General features: G+C 41.9%; 1 protein-coding gene across 4 annotated transcripts; it reads left to right on the top strand.

The window, feature by feature from the left end:
- Positions 1–117: 117 nt before the first annotated feature.
- LOC309514138 (G-protein coupled bile acid receptor 1) lies at positions 118–19,548 on the top strand. 4 transcript variants are annotated; one of them, XM_082190283.1, is made up of 2 exons: positions 118–221; positions 17,293–19,548. In XM_082190283.1, the coding sequence occupies exon 2, from the start codon at positions 17,339–17,341 to the stop codon at positions 18,371–18,373; it is 1,035 nt and encodes a 344-aa protein (XP_082046409.1). In that variant the 5' UTR covers positions 118–221; positions 17,293–17,338; the 3' UTR covers positions 18,374–19,548. The 4 variants fall into 4 exon arrangements, with proteins under 4 accessions (XP_082046409.1, XP_082046406.1, XP_082046408.1 ...); XM_082190280.1 differs by lacking the exon at positions 118–221 and adding an exon at positions 269–367; XM_082190282.1 differs by lacking the exon at positions 118–221 and adding an exon at positions 916–1,039.
- Positions 19,549–19,805: the final 257 nt, after the last annotated feature.

Below are 19,805 nucleotides of genomic sequence, written 5' to 3'. Positions count from 1 at the left end.
TTATTGTAGGTTTGTACGGGTGTCACGTTCCCGCTGGACTTGCCCCTGTTCACTTTCCCCGCTTGACAAGCAACGTTGTTTCTCTCCAGCTGTTGAGGATCTCACTGTGCAGAGCTCTATGTAGAAGCAGACCTGTAATGGACAGTGCAGTTTACTAACCCCGCCTGCAAATGATGAGGACCTACGAATTCTGCTCTTCACTTCAAGCCAAGTGACAAAAGGTACATTTTCTGTATGACTTTTCGTTTGGTCTATAAATAACTTTTCAGGAAACTCTGCATTCATAAAGAAATGTTGAATTTATGGTCTGGAGTTCTTCGTTCACGACTGATAAAAACCTTGGACACGGACACTTTTCAAGCAAAAGGTATTTTAGCATCTGTTTTTATTTGTAATGTTTATGTAGGCATTCAAACATTTAAAAGACATTTTATAGACTAAAAGGTGTGTTATATATCAGAGCTGAATGTGTATTTTTAAGTTGTACTTTAGATGCTGAAAATGCAAAATAATTGCAAGTACATTCCAAAAGGAACTGAATTCACTCTTTGCTTAAGAATACGATGACGTCAGAGAATAGCTATTAACTTGGTAGATCATGCTTATCTAGTATTGAACTTGTAGCCCATTTGTATTAGCAGCTCAAGCTTTTTTAAACGTGTGCAAATAAGCTAAAGCTGAATTATCACGATCAGAAGATCTGCTATGCTGCTTACTATACTGGAGGTATTAAGCAGTGTAAAAGGAGCTGTCACAAGCTGTGTTAGTGTCCCGTGAGGCCGTGAATGAAGTGCTCCTTTGTTTATGACAGGTATTTGAGGGCCACTGCGAGCCAGGGCTAACAGCGTGCCGGCAGGGCCGATAGCCTTGGACCTCGAGCCGCGAGGCCTAAATCAAGCTGTGTTTCCACTGTCGATACCCTAACACACTCCTCCACAGAACAACGTCACACAATCCCACCGTTTCACCAGCACAGGGAAGCTAGCGCACTGAAAACCACCTACATCAGGAGTGCACATCAAACATGCTCAATCTAACTGTTATGATCATCATTTCACACAAAAAGAGAACACACACATGTATTAATTCAGGCCTGCTTCCATTTATTTGTGATCACAGCAATGCACAAAACACCCCAAAGGCGTACACTACATACATTTTTCACTAAATTATGCGATCTGAGAAGGTATCACTTTACTAACCCTAACCTATCACTTTACTATTATCCCTTTAGCCAGAGCAACAGAGGGAGCTCACAGACAGAAATCAGGAGTTATGAGTTAACCGGACTATATGTAATTTATGACATGCGCAGAGGCAGAAGTCTGGTATCAACAAAGACACAGGGAAGAGACAGATTCAACATGAAACCAAGTAAATACACAATTATGATTATATATGCTTTAAGTTCTTATGAAAGTGAGTTTTGAGCTGAAAATTGTTTTAAATGTTTGTAATGGCAATTTTCAACAGTTAATATCAGACAGCATCAGAGGTGTAAGAAAACTTTCAAAAGACAAAACTGTAATAAAGAGAAAAGGTTTATTTCAATGAGGATTCCTTTCACATAAGCCGCAGCCACCCAGCTTTGAAATAGAATGCCTACTAGACACAACAAAACATAGATATTTTATACAGTTTCTTGGCAAAAGAACTCCTCCTTCCAGGTTTCTAGTAAGTTTCCAGAAAGATACCCCCTATCTTCTGCTGGTTCGGACTGGTTTCTACCCCCCTGGCACAGGTCACACTGTTCTATGTCCCTGAGACAGCCAAAGGCCTTCATCTACGACCTAAATTGGCCCTCGCTTCCCCGTCCTCCTTCAGCTGCTAGAAAACCTCACAGAAACATATGATTAAACATGATTGGAAACGAATGATTATAAGAAACGCTGGATTTTCCGCAACAAATTCCTCCTCTTGATCATTCTCTGATAAACGTATTAAAGGAAAATTCATCCTTGTCTTCTAATTTCTTGATCAAACATCATTACATCATTACATTTCAAGATCAGAATTGATTCACAGTTATACTTCATGTCTGAATTTCATATCACTGATCATACCCTTAAACTTAGTAGGCAAAAAGATTAAACTTAAAACTATTAGGCAAAAACATTAGAATTAAAACTGGTTTGAAAAAAGATTAAAATGAAATAAGCTCAGGCTATTTTTCCAGGGATAGACCCTTAATTTTACAGCAACCAGATAAAGGTTTATTCTGGAACCGGGTTAGACGAACAAGCTCTGTCATTGCATCCCCAACACTATAGGTCGGACCCTCAGTCATTTCAGTATAAACAAGAAAAAGTTGGATTAATATTTAGTAGGAAAACAAAACATGCTATAAAAACACAGATAAAGTAGATAGGAAAAACTCCTCATATTCAAACCCTGTCCTTGTATGCCATCTCGTAATACGGATGGCCACTGTTTTTAACCCTCTGAACACATCATCATTCTTACAATGGAAAAAGAAATAAAAATAATGAAAACAATAATAATAATAAAAACAGTGAATAAAACAGTCAATCATTGACATCAAAACCTAAACAATCAAAGTTTAGAAAATCCCTTTCCTGGTCCCAGGAAGGCAACAAAAAGGAAAGAAAACACATTTAACTCATGTCTACACACACGTCATCGCTGTCATAATCATCACATTGTTCTCCATCAGTTATTGGGTACAGAGTCAGTTTCACTGCTTGGACTGACGTGCTAACCGTCCCTGCCCTGATCAATCTCTGCACTAAGCTGGAAAGGCACTTCATAATGCATGGTAAACAAAACAGAATCAGCAATCCCATACCCACAATTGGCAAGACAGTTTGAATTATTCTATAAAACCACCCTGACCATGCAGACATCAGCCACCCCACCCACTCACTATCAGTAGCTTTAGGCGGCTCTTTCACAGCTTTTCTCATGTGCTCGATGATATTGGTTATGTTGTCACTGTAGTCAGGAATATTAAAACAGCATGATACCCCCAACATTTTACAAACTCCACCCCTCTCTGCCGTCACCATGTCCAAAACTAATCTATTCTGGACGAGCGCCTCGCGCACTTGTTTCATCTCATCGTTTATTAATGTAAAGGCATTTTCTGTGCTGTTGGCTATTGCTAATACTGTCCATGCTAATCCATTAATTTTGTTGATTGCTACCGTTGTACCCACCCCCAGGAAAATTGACCAACCTATATTTGCCCCTGGCGTCGTCCACGGGTCGGTCAATGTATACCCTGCATAGCTATTTGGCAAAGCTTCAGGCAAAATCTTAACATCTCGTTTCTCTCTCTTACCCACTTTGCTTGGCAAATACACAGAAGTTCCCACATTCATTAAAGCTGGGTAACAGCACCCTGACCAGTCCTTTAATGGCAACCTGTGATATGCTCTATCACCACAAACCCACACTGCGGCTGGTGAGCTTTCGCTCGGCTTGTCGAATGGGCACTTAAAGTTAATTTCTTTGTCGTTAATGTTTGCTGTGCAATTGTTCATTGTCCCGTCCAACACATTGATCTTAATTCTGCAATCTGACCACCCAATTTTCAAAGGTCCCGGTCTGTTGAAACAAACACAAACATCACCTTTCGCAAACGTTACTCTCAGAGGTGGAATTGCAATTCCAGTGTTATTGTACTGCTGTATATGGTCACAGTTGTCAGCAGGCTGTTCCGTTGGTGTCTTTCCTCTCTCTAGTTCCACAACAGTTTTTAATACATCAGTCATTTGCTGAGGAATCAGACACTTGGTTTCGTTGACAGTAGCTGCCCCTAGAGGGACAGCTTTCCATGCGTGTGACATCTCAAGACACATCCAGCAACTTGTCTTGATCTGTAGCTCCTCCTTCTGCAGCAGTGCCAGCGCACACGCTTTGTTCCCCTGGCATTTCATCATTGCTTTCTTTACTTCGGGATTTATCTGACCTTTCTTTGTTTCCCCGTCCTTCATCCAGGCCAGCTCCTCTCCAGAGGCTCGTACGATCTGTGGTGGCCCTGGTAGCAAGAGAGGTTTCGCCGTTGCTGCTGTCCGCGGTGTCGTTGCTGCATACACCATGATGTCCACCTGCTCATACCAGTCTTTAGTAGAAAAGTCCAGGGCGCAGTAGTACCTGCCCTGGTCAGAACATGCTGCATTTTCCAATTCCACTCTCATTCCATACCTGTTGTTGCTCAGCCTGTCTTCAGGGAACACCCTGAATCTCCTGTCGTACCCCTCTTTGATGTTAAAGGCATAGGCTTTCACGTTCCCCCAGTCGCATGGGCTTTTACAGAAGTAGAATGGTACATACTGTTCGGCGTGTCCGTCACACCCTTGGCAGTTGGTTTCGAACGGGTTGCATTTGAAAGTTATGTTCGACCCCTCCTCGATGGTGACGGTGCTTCCCTGCAATCCTTTCACCGGTATCACTTCCTTGAAGACACTTGCTTCTCTCCTGTCACGCCGTCTGATGGTGCTGTTCAGCACAGTCGTTTCAGTCTCGTTGGTGTGTCTCTCCACAGACCACACTGGAAAGCCCTCAGTGAACCATAAAATAATCAAACAGATAGTCACTGATATCAGAGTCAAAATGAACGTGCTTTTGTAAAGTCCACACATTCCTGGTATTCTAAATGGGTGCCACGGCTTTGCACGATCCATCTTGTCTAGTTCTGCAACTGTGTTGTGCCAGAGAATACCTTTGTTTTTTTAAACACTCAAAGTCTTATCAGTCTTTGTTGATGTACAGTGTGCACCCTGATGCTGCCTGTGCAATCAGAACCCTCCTCTTCACCCAGCTCCCTCCTCGCAGCTCGTACTTCTCTCCGCTCGTTGCTGCTGCTAGAATGTGGGGATCTGTTGCCAGTAAATCTTTAAGTTTTGTTAATTCAATGATCAATGTCTCTGACTGTACAAATGGCTTTACTCTGCCCACTTGTCTCACCACTTTCTCTGAGTGACCTTGCACCTGCTCGTCTCTAGGGCTTATTGTTGAGTTTGCTGCTGTCTTTGGGGCTCCTCCTCTTGTTGCTCCTCCGATATGGGTGGAACCTTCCTGCAGTGATTGGCATGTACCCACGTCGCTCGCTCGCCGACCTTCACCGCCGTATGCGTGATCAGCAAGACTTGGAATGGTCCCAGCCACCGTTTCGCCCTCCAGCTCTTTCTCCTGAGGTCTCGAATCACCACGTAATCACCTGGTCTGATTTTGTGCAGGAACGTCTCTGCTACCTTGCTCTTAGAGAGAGCTTCTTTCACCTGCACAGAAATGTTAGATAACAAACACGACATCTTTTTGCAGTAATTCAACATTTCATTCTCACACACATCTGTCGATGGAAGCCTCCTTCTTTCCCCTGTTATACCCATGAACGGTGGTCTACCAAAGAGAATTTCAAATGGGCTCAAATTTGTTTTGACTCTCTTTCTCATTCTCATGTACATTAACACAATGGGGAGTGCTTTCACCCACGAGAGCCCTGTTTCTTCACAGCATTTTGCCAATTTGTTCTTTACCGTCTGGTTTTCACGCTCCACAGCGCCCCCGCTGGCAGCGTGATAGGCACAATGTGTTCTCATATCAATACCTAAGAACTTGCCCACCTGTTTGATTGCCTCATTGACAAAATGTCGTCCGTTATCACTGCTGATCTTCCTTGGGACGCCCCAACGGGGTACAATTTCGGTCAGCAGTGCCTTTGCAACTGCCGCCGCATCTTGTTTCGAGGTGGGAAACGTCTCAATCCATTTTGAAAACATATCCACCATAACCAAACAATATTTCTTATTTCCGCACGGGGTTAGTTCAATGAAATCAATCATTAAATATTCAAATGGCCCCTCTGGGGCTGGCTGGCTTGCCAGTGGTGTTTTAATGCCCCGTGCGACGTTATATGTGGTGCAAATCACACATCTTTTGCAAAAATTCTCAGCATGTATTGTGAAACCTTTGGTAAACCACAATTCTTTCATTTGCATAATCATCCCCCCCTTGGATGCATGGTCCATCCCATGCAACAATTTAGCGTAATGTGGGAAAAAATGGCTGGGCAGACACGGCCTTCCATCAACAGATGTCCATACACCATCAACAAGGCTGCAGCCTGCCGTCTTCCATTTGTTTTTCTCAGCTCCTGTGGAAAAAGACTGCATGCTCTGTAAACAAGGAGAAATGTCATTGTTTAGGTTATTGTCAATTTGTACGCAAGTGGCGCCACTGCTATCAGCTTCAGTCTGCTTTGTTGCCGCTGCCTTCGCAGCCATATCAGCTCTGGCGTTGCCTGTTGATATGAAACTTTTATCATTAGTATGCGCTGCGCATTTACAAATTGCAATCTTGTCTGGCAGCATAATGGCCTCCAAAAGGTCAGATACTAACGTAGCGTTCAGTATCGGTCGTCCGTCTGACTTTAAAAATTTTCTGTGCTTCCACAGAGCACCAAAGTCATGCGTGACCCCAAAAGCATAACGCGAGTCTGTGTAAATCGTTACACACTTGTCAGTCATCAGTTTACATGCTTCAGTCAAAGCGACTAATTCAGCTGCCTGTGCAGAGTAATGACATGGTAATTTGCCAGATTTTACAGTTTCAAATTCAGTCGCCACGGCATAGCCCACGTTATTTTGTCCTGTTCGTGGATCTTTCGACGCAGATCCATCCACAAACAGGATGTTGTCACAATTATCAAGCGGAACGTCCATCAGATCTGGACGTGGTGTGCATACCTGCTCTAACACTGACAGACAACAGTGATGTTCTTCACCATCCTGCTCTGTGGGTAAAAGGGTCGCTGCGTTCAACTTTGTACACCTTTTGACAGTTATATTTGGCATATCTAACAGAATCGTATGATATCTCAACCAACGAGCTGTAGACAAATGTGACGTTCTCTGCTCCTGCAAAATCATGGACACCGAATGTGGGACTTCTAAAGTCAGATCCGCATAGCCTACAAACTCTCTTGAGGCCATGACAGCCAATTCAGCCGCTGCCACTGCCCCTCTTTTGTGACAATGCTTTGCTGTTTTGTTTGATAACATGACCCAGGAAGGTCACTTCCTGTTTCACAAACTGCAGCTTTGAAAGGCTGACCTTGTGTCCCTCCCTTTCAAGATGCTTCAGGAGAGTCACAGTGTCAGCCCTGCAAATAGACTCACTTTCTGAACAGATCAAAAGGTCATCAACATAAGAAATCAATGCGGTTCCCTCTGTTAAAGTCAGATTCTCAATGCTCCTTCTCAGTGCCTCGTTAAATAAAGTCGGGCTCTCAGAAAAACCCTGACATAATCTCGTAAAAGTATAACCCCTACCATCGAAATCAAACGCGAACCAAAACTGGCTTTTTTCATCGACCGGAACGCTGAAAAAGGCATTAGCCAAATCAACCACAGAAAAATACTTTGCATTTTCTGGAATTTGAGTTAGGAGCGTGTATGGATTTGGGACGCGTGGGGCACGCGTAACGACAGATGAGTTCACCGCTTGGAGGTCCTGGACAAAACGCCATTGAACAGGTTGATTACGATCTCGTATCTTTTTCACAGGAAAAATTGGAGTTCTGACAGGTGAATCATCACAAGGCCTAATTACACCCTCTTTCAATAAAGCATCAAACACCGGTTTTATACCCTCTATTGCTTCACGTTTCAGTGGATACTGTGCCTTACATGGTCTGAAATCAGATTTTGGTGTGATTACGACTGGCTCACAACCTTTTATCAGCCCCACATCATATTTGTTTTTTGCCCACAAGTTTGGTGATATTTGTGCCAAAGAAATATCAATTTCTGAGGCAGAAATATCCCCCTCTCCCTGTCCTGTCACATTTTTCCCAATAGCAGTCACATTTCTCTGAACCCCCACCTCAAAGTCACATTTTGATTTAAATGCCCCCATACTCTGACTCTCTGCTGTGTGTGTGTCAACTCTCACCCAGTCTGTGGCTGATAAACATTCTTTTACAAAAAGGCCCACATCTCTCCACTGTTGGCTTATGGCCTTGGAGACAGATAAGTGGCAGGCGGTGTTCTCTGACATAAGAAAACAATCTTTCTGACTTTCTGTCAACACTGCGGCCAATGCACACACACTCTCTGTCCAGAAAATCTGGTCAAACTTCACACTTTCATTCTCCACAGAATCAAACCACATCTTTTCAAAATCTGAATCTCGCTCTGTTACGACATGTGATGTACAATGCATTTTATCATTTGTCATAAACTCTGTGTCGACTGGGTTTGTTCGAGCCTTTGCCAATTTCAAAATTTTCTCTGCCCAATCAACATCTGTCACCTGCCATTCATAAGCCCACTTCGGCTCGAATTTGGAACAAGTAATTTGTGATGTCTCCTCAATGCTAATTCCAAAGGAATCAGCACAGAGGGACAAATTTAATTTGCACATTAAATCACGAGCCATCAGAGGTGCGGGACAGTTGGGAGACCACACAAACTCATGTTCGAAAAGGCTTCCCCCCTCTGTTTCGCACTCTAACGGCTCGGTTAACCGGTCAGAAATCAAATGGCCAGAGGCCGAAGTGCTCTCAAACACTTTCCCGGTTAAAATTGGAACACATGGTAAATCACATGGTCGTAATGTGCTCAGGCTCGCACCAGAATCTACTAAAAAGTCAATAACTACCCCTTTAACTCGTAAAGGATAAATAGGCATTTCAGAAAACCCTGTGCTTTTGTATAATTTCACACGCTCATCACACACAGCACTGCTCAAATCATCAGTCACAGCTTTGCTCAAAGTATCATCAGACACATAAAAAGATTTGCAAGCAGTTTTTTCATTGCAGATAGCAGAAAGAAGATCAGTGTATGTGTTTGTGTGTGCATCGTGTGTGTGTGTGTTAGTAAAGATATTTTCACTTCCCTTTGCTGCAGCCAAAGATTGGGTCCCCAAAACCAGACTCTTTCCGTCCCGCTCTCCAGACCCCTCGGTTCAATCCGACTTTGTGTTCGGGCACGCGTCGCTCCAATGACCGTCCTGTTTGCACAGTCTGCATTTCGTGCAGTCACGGGTCGCGTGTGCATTCGTTGAACAAACAAAACAGTTCCATCTTACAGCTCCAGCAGCTCTTCCTCTCTGTCCTTTTCTACTGACTCTTTTACTATATTTAGTCTTATTTTACTCAAGGTCCCCGCTTCGGGAAAATCGTGAAATTTGATCAGTTTCTGTATGTCAACCATACATTTACCACCATAATTATTTCTCATTTGACAGAAAATTGGTGTATAAAAATGATCTAATTTACTGTTAGATGACCCCATTTTGGCTGAATCTCCCTTTTGGATTTTACTCTTTCGACACGTGTCTTAGTATCTGTCAAACGTCTTCGACAGACCCGATTTTATTCCACCCAAAACCGGTCGGGTTTCAGCAAATATGCCGTGCTTTTGTAATTATGTTTTACTCAAAATCTACTATTCACCTAATCAATCTGGCGTGGCTCTTCCGTCCACCCTTGCAAGATTTCTTCGGGTTACAGAGACTTTGAGCAAAACTAATCAACCAGCACCTGTGATTACCCTGAATCACCAGTGGTACTTCCGTCCACCTGTGGCACTTCCGTCCACTAACGAGCTGAGTGTGGCAGAAACCGATCTGATTTCCGTCAGACCAATTTCTCCCTCAAAAAATTGTGATTACTCAATCACCTCTCGCTCGTACCCAAAGCAAACTCAGCCAACATGGTTCATGTTCACTCACAATTATCAAATCACACTTAACATCAATAAAACAATTCTGCCGTTTCTTACCCAGAGATGCTTTCTCTTTTCTGTAATTGCCGCGGATTCTTTCTTGATCCTGGTGGGAGTTCCTCCACTGGTCCTGAACGCGGGAACTTGGCTCTCTCTCCCTTAACCTGTTGAGTTACTATCTCAAACCGTCGGGGTATGAGACGGCCGCCTGATGCCGCCGGGTTTGCAGTTCCGTCCAAATCCGTTCTTCAGGACCAGGAGAAGAAGATCCGCACAGGACCCCACGTACTGACACCAAGTTGTAATGGCAATTTTCAACAGTTAATATCAGACAGCATCAGAGGTGTAAGAAAACTTTCAAAAGACAAAACTGTAATAAAGAGAAAAGGTTTATTTCAATGAGGATTCCTTTCACATAAGCCGCAGCCACCCAGCTTTGAAATAGAATGCCTACTAGACACAACAAAACATAGATATTTTATACAGTTTCTTGGCAAAAGAACTCCTCCTTCCAGGTTTCTAGTAAGTTTCCAGAAAGATACCCCCTATCTTCTGCTGGTTCGGACTGGTTTCTACCCCCCTGGCACAGGTCACACTGTTCTATGTCCCTGAGACAGCCAAAGGCCTTCATCTACGACCTAAATTGGCCCTCGCTTCCCCGTCCTCCTTCAGCTGCTAGAAAACCTCACAGAAACATATGATTAAACATGATTGGAAACGAATGATTATAAGAAACGCTGGATTTTCCGCAACAGTTTTTGTTTTTGTTTTTTTTATACTTTATTTTGTGTGCATTTTTTTAATTTTCACAAAGAACAAAATAACAACTAGAAGGGTACTACAAATACAGGTCTTCCATTTGTTTCATAAATTTGGGTGAGTTACATAACAAGTCCATTTCCACCATCGTATTTTCCATTTATGTGCTTCCAGTCTCAGGTCATGGGTCATTTTTTCCATTGCAAATATTTCCTCCATTATATTCCTCCATTGGTCCAGACTCAAAGGTTCACTTTTCAACCAATTCCTCGTTATAACTTTCTTACTTGATATCAGCATCACTTTGATTAGATACATGTCTTCCCCTTTAACAACATCTTTAGGTAACAGGCCTAAATACAGAGACTGTGGGTCATTCGGTATTTTGTAACCCAACATTTTTTCCATTTCTGTTACAATAGATACCCAGTAGGGGCGAATTTTTATACATGACCAAAATACATGAGAGTGATTGACATTGACGTCCCCGCAGAGTCTCCAACACTGTTGTTGTTTTTTTAACTGTTTACTTTTAATGAGGGGTGTAATAAAGTATCTCACCAAGTTCTTCCAGCCAAATTCTCTCCATTGTCTGGAGCTAGTAGAAGTTTGTTATAAAAGACAGATCGACTGCCAATCATTCTCTGTTAATTTAAGCTGCAGTTCTACTTCCCATTTCTGTTTTATGTATAGTGAGTCAAACCTATTGCAATTTTGTAAACATTTGTACAGCCTGGATACAGTTTTTGAGGGTAAATGTCTGTATGCCCCTGCGATCATATCTATTAATTCACTGCCCTCTTGAGAGAGGTGATTTTCAATGTCTGTATTATAAAAATGTCTTAGTTGGAAATACCTAAATAAATCAGAGTTTTCAAGGTCAAATTCCCTCTTCATGTTTTCAAAAGATTTAAACTTTTTACCCTCTGTTAATGTACACACTGCGGTGATTCCCTTGTCAGTCCATCTTGTAAATGTGCTATCCATCTGACCACTTCTGAATTTTGGAGAGTACAATGGCCAGATCAACAATTTACAATCCCCCTCCATTTTGTATTTATTCAGTATATCCCACCAGATCTTAATTGTTGTATCTACTATAGGATTTGGTTCTATAGGTTGGTTAGATGTTTTCTCACCTAACCTTGTTTGTGGTTGGCATGTTCCGTAGTTAAGCTCAGTGGCCCTCATTTATCAATCTTGCGCAGAAATGGGCGTATATGTTGGCGTAAGATTATGCTTACACTCCTCTCACCGCCTGATGTATGAAGCTGTGCGTACCTTTGAAATCCAGGTGTACGCAATACCTGACCTTGAGAAATGCCGCGGCTGAAAACGATCGTCATTAGAATAACACGCCCCTATATATTCAAGTCTCCGCTTCCCCCACGCCCTCATTTTACGCCATGGACACACGGAAGACGGCAAAGAAGAGAAACTTCTTTGAGAAAGAGAAAGCGAAACCAGGGAAGTGGAAAGAAACAAAATTGATTTCTAGATTTTTATTATTAATGACGCTTATTGTTATTTAGAAGAAGAATGTCGTTATTATTATTATTTGTATTATTATTATTATTATTTAAAAGAAGAAGAATGTCATTTTTATTATTTTGTCAGTCTGAATTATTTTTTTGGTCATTGAAAGCCTTTCATTACTAAACCCAGTCCGTGCACACCTGCCGGGCCTAACCCTGGCCTAACCATCGTTTCAAAGAATAGTACAACGGCAAGCGCGTCAAGCGCGTCCGTTTGGGGAGGTGCGCGCGCAGTCTGCGGAGACTCGCGCTGCGGAGCCAGGCGAAAGTATAAACAAGGCTTGAAACGTCAGGTAAAGCGCACAGGCTCGCAACTGAAGGAATACATATGCCTACAATTCAAATGCTTTGGTAAAGTCACACAACTTAAACATTGAAGTCCATGTTGCACAAAAATAAACACTGAAGTTTATAATTACTATGTTGTTGTTTTTTTACAGTGGGTCATAATATATCATATCTTTTAGTTTGTCAGTGCGTTTTGTGGTGTTAGGAATTGTTTTTCTGCGCATTTCCCGCACTCAAAACGTGCGTACACCACCTCCTGAGCTGGCGTAGGATTTGAGCGTGCCGTACGCCAACGTTCATATTGATAAATCTCAAAGTCACCGTGGTTTTGTGTACGCCAGGTGTACGCTGGAAATTTGGTGTACGCACTTTTGATAAATGAGGGCCATTGTGTTTCCATTTGGAGTAATATTCTGACGAGCACCAATAAATGATATATCTCAACTGGGCAGCTAAAAAATATTCTTTAAAATTTGGAAGGGCAAGTCCTCCTCTTTTTTTCTCTAGTTGTAGAGTTTTGAGCTTAACCCTTGGTCTTGCCCCCTTCCAAATAAATCTACTCACTTGTTTGTCCCATTTATCAAATTGAGTTTTTGGTATACAAATTGGCAGTGAAATGAATAAGTACAGCAATCTAGGCAACACATTCATTTTTATCACCTCTATCCTTGAGCTTAAATACATTACTAGTGTTGCCCATTTTGTCAGATCTTTTTGTATAACTTCATTAATCTTATTATAGTTAGCCTCATATAATGTGTTTAGTTCTCTAGTCAGATAAACACCTAAATATTTAATTTTTCCTGAATCCCATTTTAATTTGTAAGCTCGTCTGATTGAGTCAGCTGGTCTGTATTTTATACAAAGAACTTGGGTTTTTGAAATGTTTAACTTATACCCAGATTTCCCTCCAAAATCTTTTAGTAACGTTAAAAGTTTAGGAAACGTATAATCCGGATTGCTGAGGTATATGATAATATCATCTGCAAAGAGACCTAACTTATGTTCATCCTTAGCGACTGTGATTCCTTTAAGTTCTTTACTTTGTCTTATATACTGAGCCAAAGGCTCTATAAACAAGGCAAATAGGGAGGGGCTCAGACAGCATCCCTGCCTCGTCCCTCTGAAGAGCTCGAATCTGTCTGTTAAGTCGCCATTTATTTTAATTCTAGCCACTGGTTTATCGTATAGGGCCTGTATACATTTAATGATAGTTTTATCAAAACCCATTCTTTTCAAAACCGCAAAAAGGAAGTTCCAGCTGACTCTATCAAAAGCCTTTTCCGCGTCAAGACTTACTAAGGCTGTAGGAATACTCTGTTTATTGACTTCATTAATTATATGTAATGTGCGCCGAATGTTATCTTGCGTTTGGCGACCTTTTATAAAACCTGTCTGGTCCTCATCTATCAGGTCTGGGAGGAAGGTTTCTAATCTTCTAGCGATTATAGACGTGAATAATTTGTAATCCACATTCAAAATGGAAATTGGACGATAGGATTCACATAACTCTTTATTTTTACCTTCCTTTGGTATGACTGTTATCATGGCCTCTTTCCAAGAGGGAGGACACTTTGCATGTTTGAGTGTCCAATTGAAAGATTCCAACATTAGAGGGGCAAGGTCTTCTTTATAAACTTTGTACCATTCGTTAGGATAGCCATCTGTCCCTGGGCTTTTTTTGCTTTTCAATCTACTGATAGCATTATCAAGCTCTTTTTTAGTAATGGGTGAATTTAATGATCCATTTTGAGTAGTTCCTATGGAGGGGAGATCTAATTCAGCTAAATAATCTTCAATTTCTTTTTTATCTACTTGTTCTGAATGATTATACAGAGATTTATAATATTTATGAAATATATTTTTTATGTCCTTACTTTCTGGATCTCTGATTTTGTTAATTGAGTTCCTTATTTGCTGTGATCTTAATCTTTTTGCTAATATTTTGGTTGCTTTGGGACCTGATTCATAAAAGATTTGTTTTGTGAATCTCAGTTTCTTTTCTGTCTCCTCATTTGCCATGTCTGATAATTGTTTTATAATTCCTTTTATAATTCCAGCCAATTTATCACTCTTATCTGTATGTTGTTGTTTTTCTAGTTTTCTCACATTTTGTTCTAATTCAGCTCGTAGTAGCTTTTTCTTTTTTTTAATGTGAGCTAGCCTTGATATCAGGTTTCCTCTCATCACTGCTTTTATAGTGTCCCATAATATTGTTGGCTCTATTTGTTCATCCTTATTATTGGCTATACAGTCTTGAATCTCTTTTTTGATTTCTTGCACCACGATTTCATTATTAAGAATATTAACATACATTTTCCATAATGTTGTTTTGTTTGGACTATCAAGGTGTATAGTTAAGTGTATAGCATTGTGATCTGACACATCTGCTATTCCGATTTCACAGTCTATTACCCGATGTCTATCCATTGTATTCATCAGAAAGTAGTCAATCCTAGAATGTACCTTATGAGCAGCAGAATAATGTGTATAGTCTCTCTCTAATGGATGCAGAACTCTCCAAACATCACACAGACCTGCATCTTTTATTAGAATATTAAGATTCTTGGATTTGATGTTTTTATATCTTTTAGTACTTGTTGTGTCTTTAGTGTAATTCAAAATTGTGTTCCAATCGCCTCCACAAATCAAAATTCCCTCACTGATTATTGTTATTTGTCAAACAATAAGTTAAAGAATGATTTGTCTTCCTCAGGGGGTGCATACACATTAATTAATGTGACAACAGTATTATCAATCCTCCCTTTAACAATCACATATCTGCCATATTTATCAGAACATTCCTCAGTCAATTCAAAATGAACAGTGTTTGAAATTAGGGTAATAACTCCTCTCCTTCTGCTATTCTTGAACGAACTATAATAGGAATTTATGTAACCAAGCTTTTTAAATTTCTCATGTTCTACATTTGACATATGAGTTTCTTGTATGAATATCACTTGCATTTTATCTCTTTTCAATTTCGTTATCACCCTACTCCTCTTTATCGGATTTCCCAGACCATTTACATTTATTGTCTCAATTTTCAGTTTACATGACCCACTCATACCCTGAGTAAATTATTTCTGTAGACCCCACTAGTGAACCGGAACTATTAACGAAAACAAAAAAGTTTAAAAAATAAAATGAACAAAGACAATGAAACCGGGGATACCTGTGACTCCAACTCAAAGGGAAAAATGTCTCTCCCCACTGGGCCCCGTCGGTAGGCCTAGGGTAGTGTCTCCCGTAAGGGGAGGGGACCCTATGTAAGGTTTGGAAACTACTTCCATCCTAAGTGTCCAACGTCCTAACTCCTTCTCTGGTGCCTCTCCTTCAGTCCTGTGAATTACAGTGGCCTTCCTGTGTCAATAATGCAAACACTCCTCATCATTCATTTTTTCCTGCTTCTCTGAAACTCCATCACTTTCTCTTTTGCCCTCTGCGCCGTAGGGACTCTGTGCTCTCGCCGGGGACGCGCCTCCCGCTGCCATCCCAAGGACCTCTGTAGTCGAGTCTCCATAGCGACTTCTTCCGTAACCGCTGCCGGCACCTCCACTTCCAAGCCCCGCTTCCGCAACTCCATCCCAGCTTCGTGTGCGCTGCTGTATGTTCCAACACCACTCTCCCAATGGATTCGTATGCTTGTGTAGGGTGTTTGGAAACGGACACCTTTTTCCTTCAGCACTTTCTTAATCTCTTGATATGCCATGCGTTTTTGGACGATCTCAGTAGCATAGTCGTGGTCAAAATAAATGTTTCTCCCATTTGACTGAATGCGTCCTTTTTTCCACACTTCTTTGAGGATTAGCTCTTTAGTAGTATATTCTTGAAAATTTACTATAATATGTCTCGGGTTATTATTGGGTCGGGGCTTGGCTGTGAAGAGACTGTGGGCTCGCTGAATTTTAAGATCCAAGTCCGCTGGCAAAGGTAACTCACGTTTGAGGAAATCTGTCACGAATTGCGTCACCGACTTCCCTTCCTCTCCTTCTCCAACCCCGAAAAGGCGAATGTTGTTCCTTCGCGAACTGGATTCGAGATCGGTCAGTTTGTTTTGGATACTCCTCTGTCGCTTAATGCTTTCAGTCAGCACTTCAGTCAAATCCAGTGTCATGTCCTCAACACGTCCCACGCGATTCTCCGCTTCTTCCATTCTTTCAGTCAGGCCTCCCACTTCCACCGTCAGGTTGTCAAGTTTATTACCCATCTCCTGGCGCAGGGCATTGATGTCCTTCCTTAGTTTGTCATTGTCCTCCTTCAGTTCGGATTTAAGCGTTTCTATTGCTTCCAATATAGCACTCGAGGTTTTGTTAGTTCCGCCCGGGCTCGTGCTTGCTTGCTCGGTTGGGTTGCTAGCTTTTGTTGCGGTTATTGATTTGTCTCCTTTAGGCATTTTTCGTCTTTTTGGCCTTTAATGTTTTGAACCCCACTCAAATGTTTAACTTACTCTATTAATGGATAATATATCGTCGAGTTTTGGTGGGTATTTTCCATCAATTTCGGAGAGCGGTCACCAAACACGTCTGTCTCGTTACGCCATCACCGGAAGTCCGTTTTAAATGTTTTTAATGTTGAGGTTAGCGGTTAGCCTGATATGAAAACATGGGTTAGGCTAGGGTTAGGGTATGTCCTCTGTTCATAACCCCTCCTCAAGCCCCTGTTGGCTCACTTTGGACCAAGGTATTACTTGGCCTGATGAAGCCCCGGCGAGGCCCCGGAAGTGACAGTGGAAACGCGACTGGCGATGGCACACACTAGCTGCTCGCTTTTGTGCCCGACAGTGGAAACAAGGCTCATGTGGCAACAACAACAGCTGTCATATAATTTCTCAGTGAGAAATATTAGTAAAATCAGCACTGAAACCTTTCAGAGGAAGGAGAAAATAACGGATAATTTTTTCTAATGTTGACAGAATTTTAGTAGTAAAATGGAATAATGTCTCATTGTTCAACAATATGTATTGATTTGTTAATCAATGTTAAATCAATGATGTATTACTCTCCTCTTCACAGATTTAACTCGTCTTACTATGGATGTCTGGCATGGAGAGTTGTGGTAATGGCTACGCTGATGCGAAACACCTCCGATAGCGATGTGGAGGCCCAGCTGATCTATGCCCTCACGCTGCCCGTGTCCTGCGCTATAATCCTGATCAACCTGCTCATAATCCTGGCCATCACCTGCAGCCGTCAGCTTCACAACTCGCAGAACTACTTCTTCGTTAGCCTGCTGGTGGCCGACCTGTGCACAGGTGTTGCTCTTCCCTTCATTCCCTGGATGGGCCTGAACCGCCCGCTCAGCTTCTCCTCCTGTCTGCTGGTGCACATTTTCCCTAACTTTCTGTTCCTGGCCTTCCTCTCTAACCTTGTACTGGTGCACTACGAGCGTTATCGGAGTATCGTGAGTCCCCTCCGGCGTGGACAACTCTGGCTGCATCGGCGATTTGCTCTCGCTCTGCTAGCCGCGTGGATGCTGCCGCTACTGTTCGCTCTGTTGCCTGCCTTCGGCTGGAACAACAAGGCTATTCATGACCGGAACGGTTGTTGTCCAGAAACCAATAGCACGGCACATTCTAACTGTGTGGCATTGTCTGGAGAGCGTTGCTGTACATACCGTAGTGTCTTTCCTAATGCTTTCATCTATTTGGAGGTGTATGGCCTACTGGCACCCGCTATCCTCTCCATTGCTGCGATGACGTGCCGTGTGCTGTGGATCACCCGAGAACAGCTGAGGGACATCCAGCGTCTGCAACGGGCCGTGGCAAATAAGGGATACAGACGGAGACTGGAAATGCGATACGCTTGTTGTGTGGCAGCCGTTTCCCTCGCCTTCTTGGCCTGCTGGGTGCCCTACATTGTTTACACTCATATAGGCATGGAGTTTTTGCTTCGTCGGGGAGGAAAGAGCGATCGCACGGGCCACATTGTGCTGTCCTGTGTTGGGGTCGGGGGAATTGCTGTCGTGCCCCTTCTTCTGGGACTTGCCAACAGGGAGTACACAGATCCGGTCAAGAAACTGTTCCGCAAACTGTGGCACCGCTGCGGTGTGCAAAGTGTGCAAATGGACCCTAGCATTCGAATCTGTCGCAGCTGATGTGATTGACTTTCAATTGAAGTTTAGATTTACAATGTTCATAAGATGAACTGTGATTTTGGTTTCATTCTCAAAACAAAAATGGTTTGGAAACCGAGAACAAAATCAGCTGTTTTGGAACAAATGATTAAATTTGGGAGACAATAACTTTATTTATCATGCAGTTTCAACTTTATAACTTTGTAGAACTTCTACATTCACAAACAGCTTTATCACACACTGCATGAAAGGGAGTGTTCGAAAAACCATAATAGGGGCACTTTAAATAAAACCCACAATAATGCTTTTGAATGTATTGAACCTGCTTTATTGAGGCTCTCAGCAGTTCAGACCTGTGCAGTCGGTTGGGAGGTAATTTGAATACAATATGGATTTACTTCTATTTTTGGAATTGTTATGGTTAGGGTTAAGTATTTGGGTTCCAGTGTTTTGGAACAGGTTTTCTCTCATAGACAGATGCCCTAACATTCTATGTTAGATTTTCCTAATGCCACGCAGAACTCATTGGTTCTCGTGTAATGACCAGCAGAGCAGCCGCCTCCTTCATGCTTTGTAGAGGTACGATGTTCTGGTGTTGGTATGTAATCTTTTTCTTTCTCCCAAAACATTTGCCAAAAACAACTGTCTCATCCACTTCTAGAACATTGTTCCATTTTTCCAGCTTTGGAACAAGTTACTTCAAGGTGTTCTTGAGGCAACAAGTGAGCTTCATTGGATTATAGTAATTTCCTGTCATCCTCTCATTAACTGTTTTGTTGTGATTTCCCTAGAAAGTTTGAGATGACAAACCTGGACCTGTAGTTAGATAATCAGGCCGGTAAGGTTTGAGGTTGCTGGCATTATACAGCACAAATGAACAACCAGAGGCGCAGTTGCCAAAAACAGTAAAAGTACTAGAATAAGAAAAAGTACTTGAGTAATAAAATAATTACATGAGCAAGATTGTAGTCAATGCAAAGACTGGAAAAATGCAAATGGCTAATTAATTCAGATCTGATAAAGCTTCAGCTTGAGCAGTGATGAATTACGTAAATTCTAAATCATACCTCAAGTACTTACAAGTGGCTGTTACAAGTTGTTTTATGGCTATATTAGTCACTGTTACTGTGAGGACTCTGAATAAAGAACACTTTTTTTTAAAACATTTGAAATAAATCCAGTAATGTAAAGCTTAAGTAAGTTCAGTGATGGTTCATTTCTGTTTTAAAAAAAAGAATTTAATTGAGTTCATGTATACTTATAGCCGCTTTGGTTAAAACAGTGATGTCATCATCCAGCTCAGTTCAGTTTTCATATAATGGTGTCAATGCAGGAAGATCAATAATACTGTTGAATATTAAGCCAGTGGCAAGGAATCAAAAGTCAAAGTGACAGAATGGAGAAAAAACCCTTTGGAGAAACCAGACTCAGTCGTTCAGTTCTCCTCTGGCCA

This window comes from Leuciscus leuciscus (genome assembly GCF_965113295.1).
Source record: "Leuciscus leuciscus genome assembly, chromosome: 14".
Taxonomy (NCBI): Eukaryota; Metazoa; Chordata; class Actinopteri; order Cypriniformes; family Leuciscidae; genus Leuciscus; species Leuciscus leuciscus.
The sequence above is the reverse complement of the archived record's forward strand: the minus strand, read 5'-3'. Positions and strand labels throughout refer to the sequence as shown.

Coding starts and splice junctions, on each gene's coding strand:
- LOC309514138 (XM_082190280.1), top strand. CDS start 303: ATGGTCTGGAGTTCTTCGTTCACGACTGATAAAAACCTTGGACACGGA. Junction 368..17,292: donor GGACACTTTTCAAGCAAAAG/GTATTTTAGCAT, acceptor TCCTCTTCACAG/ATTTAACTCGTCTTACTATG.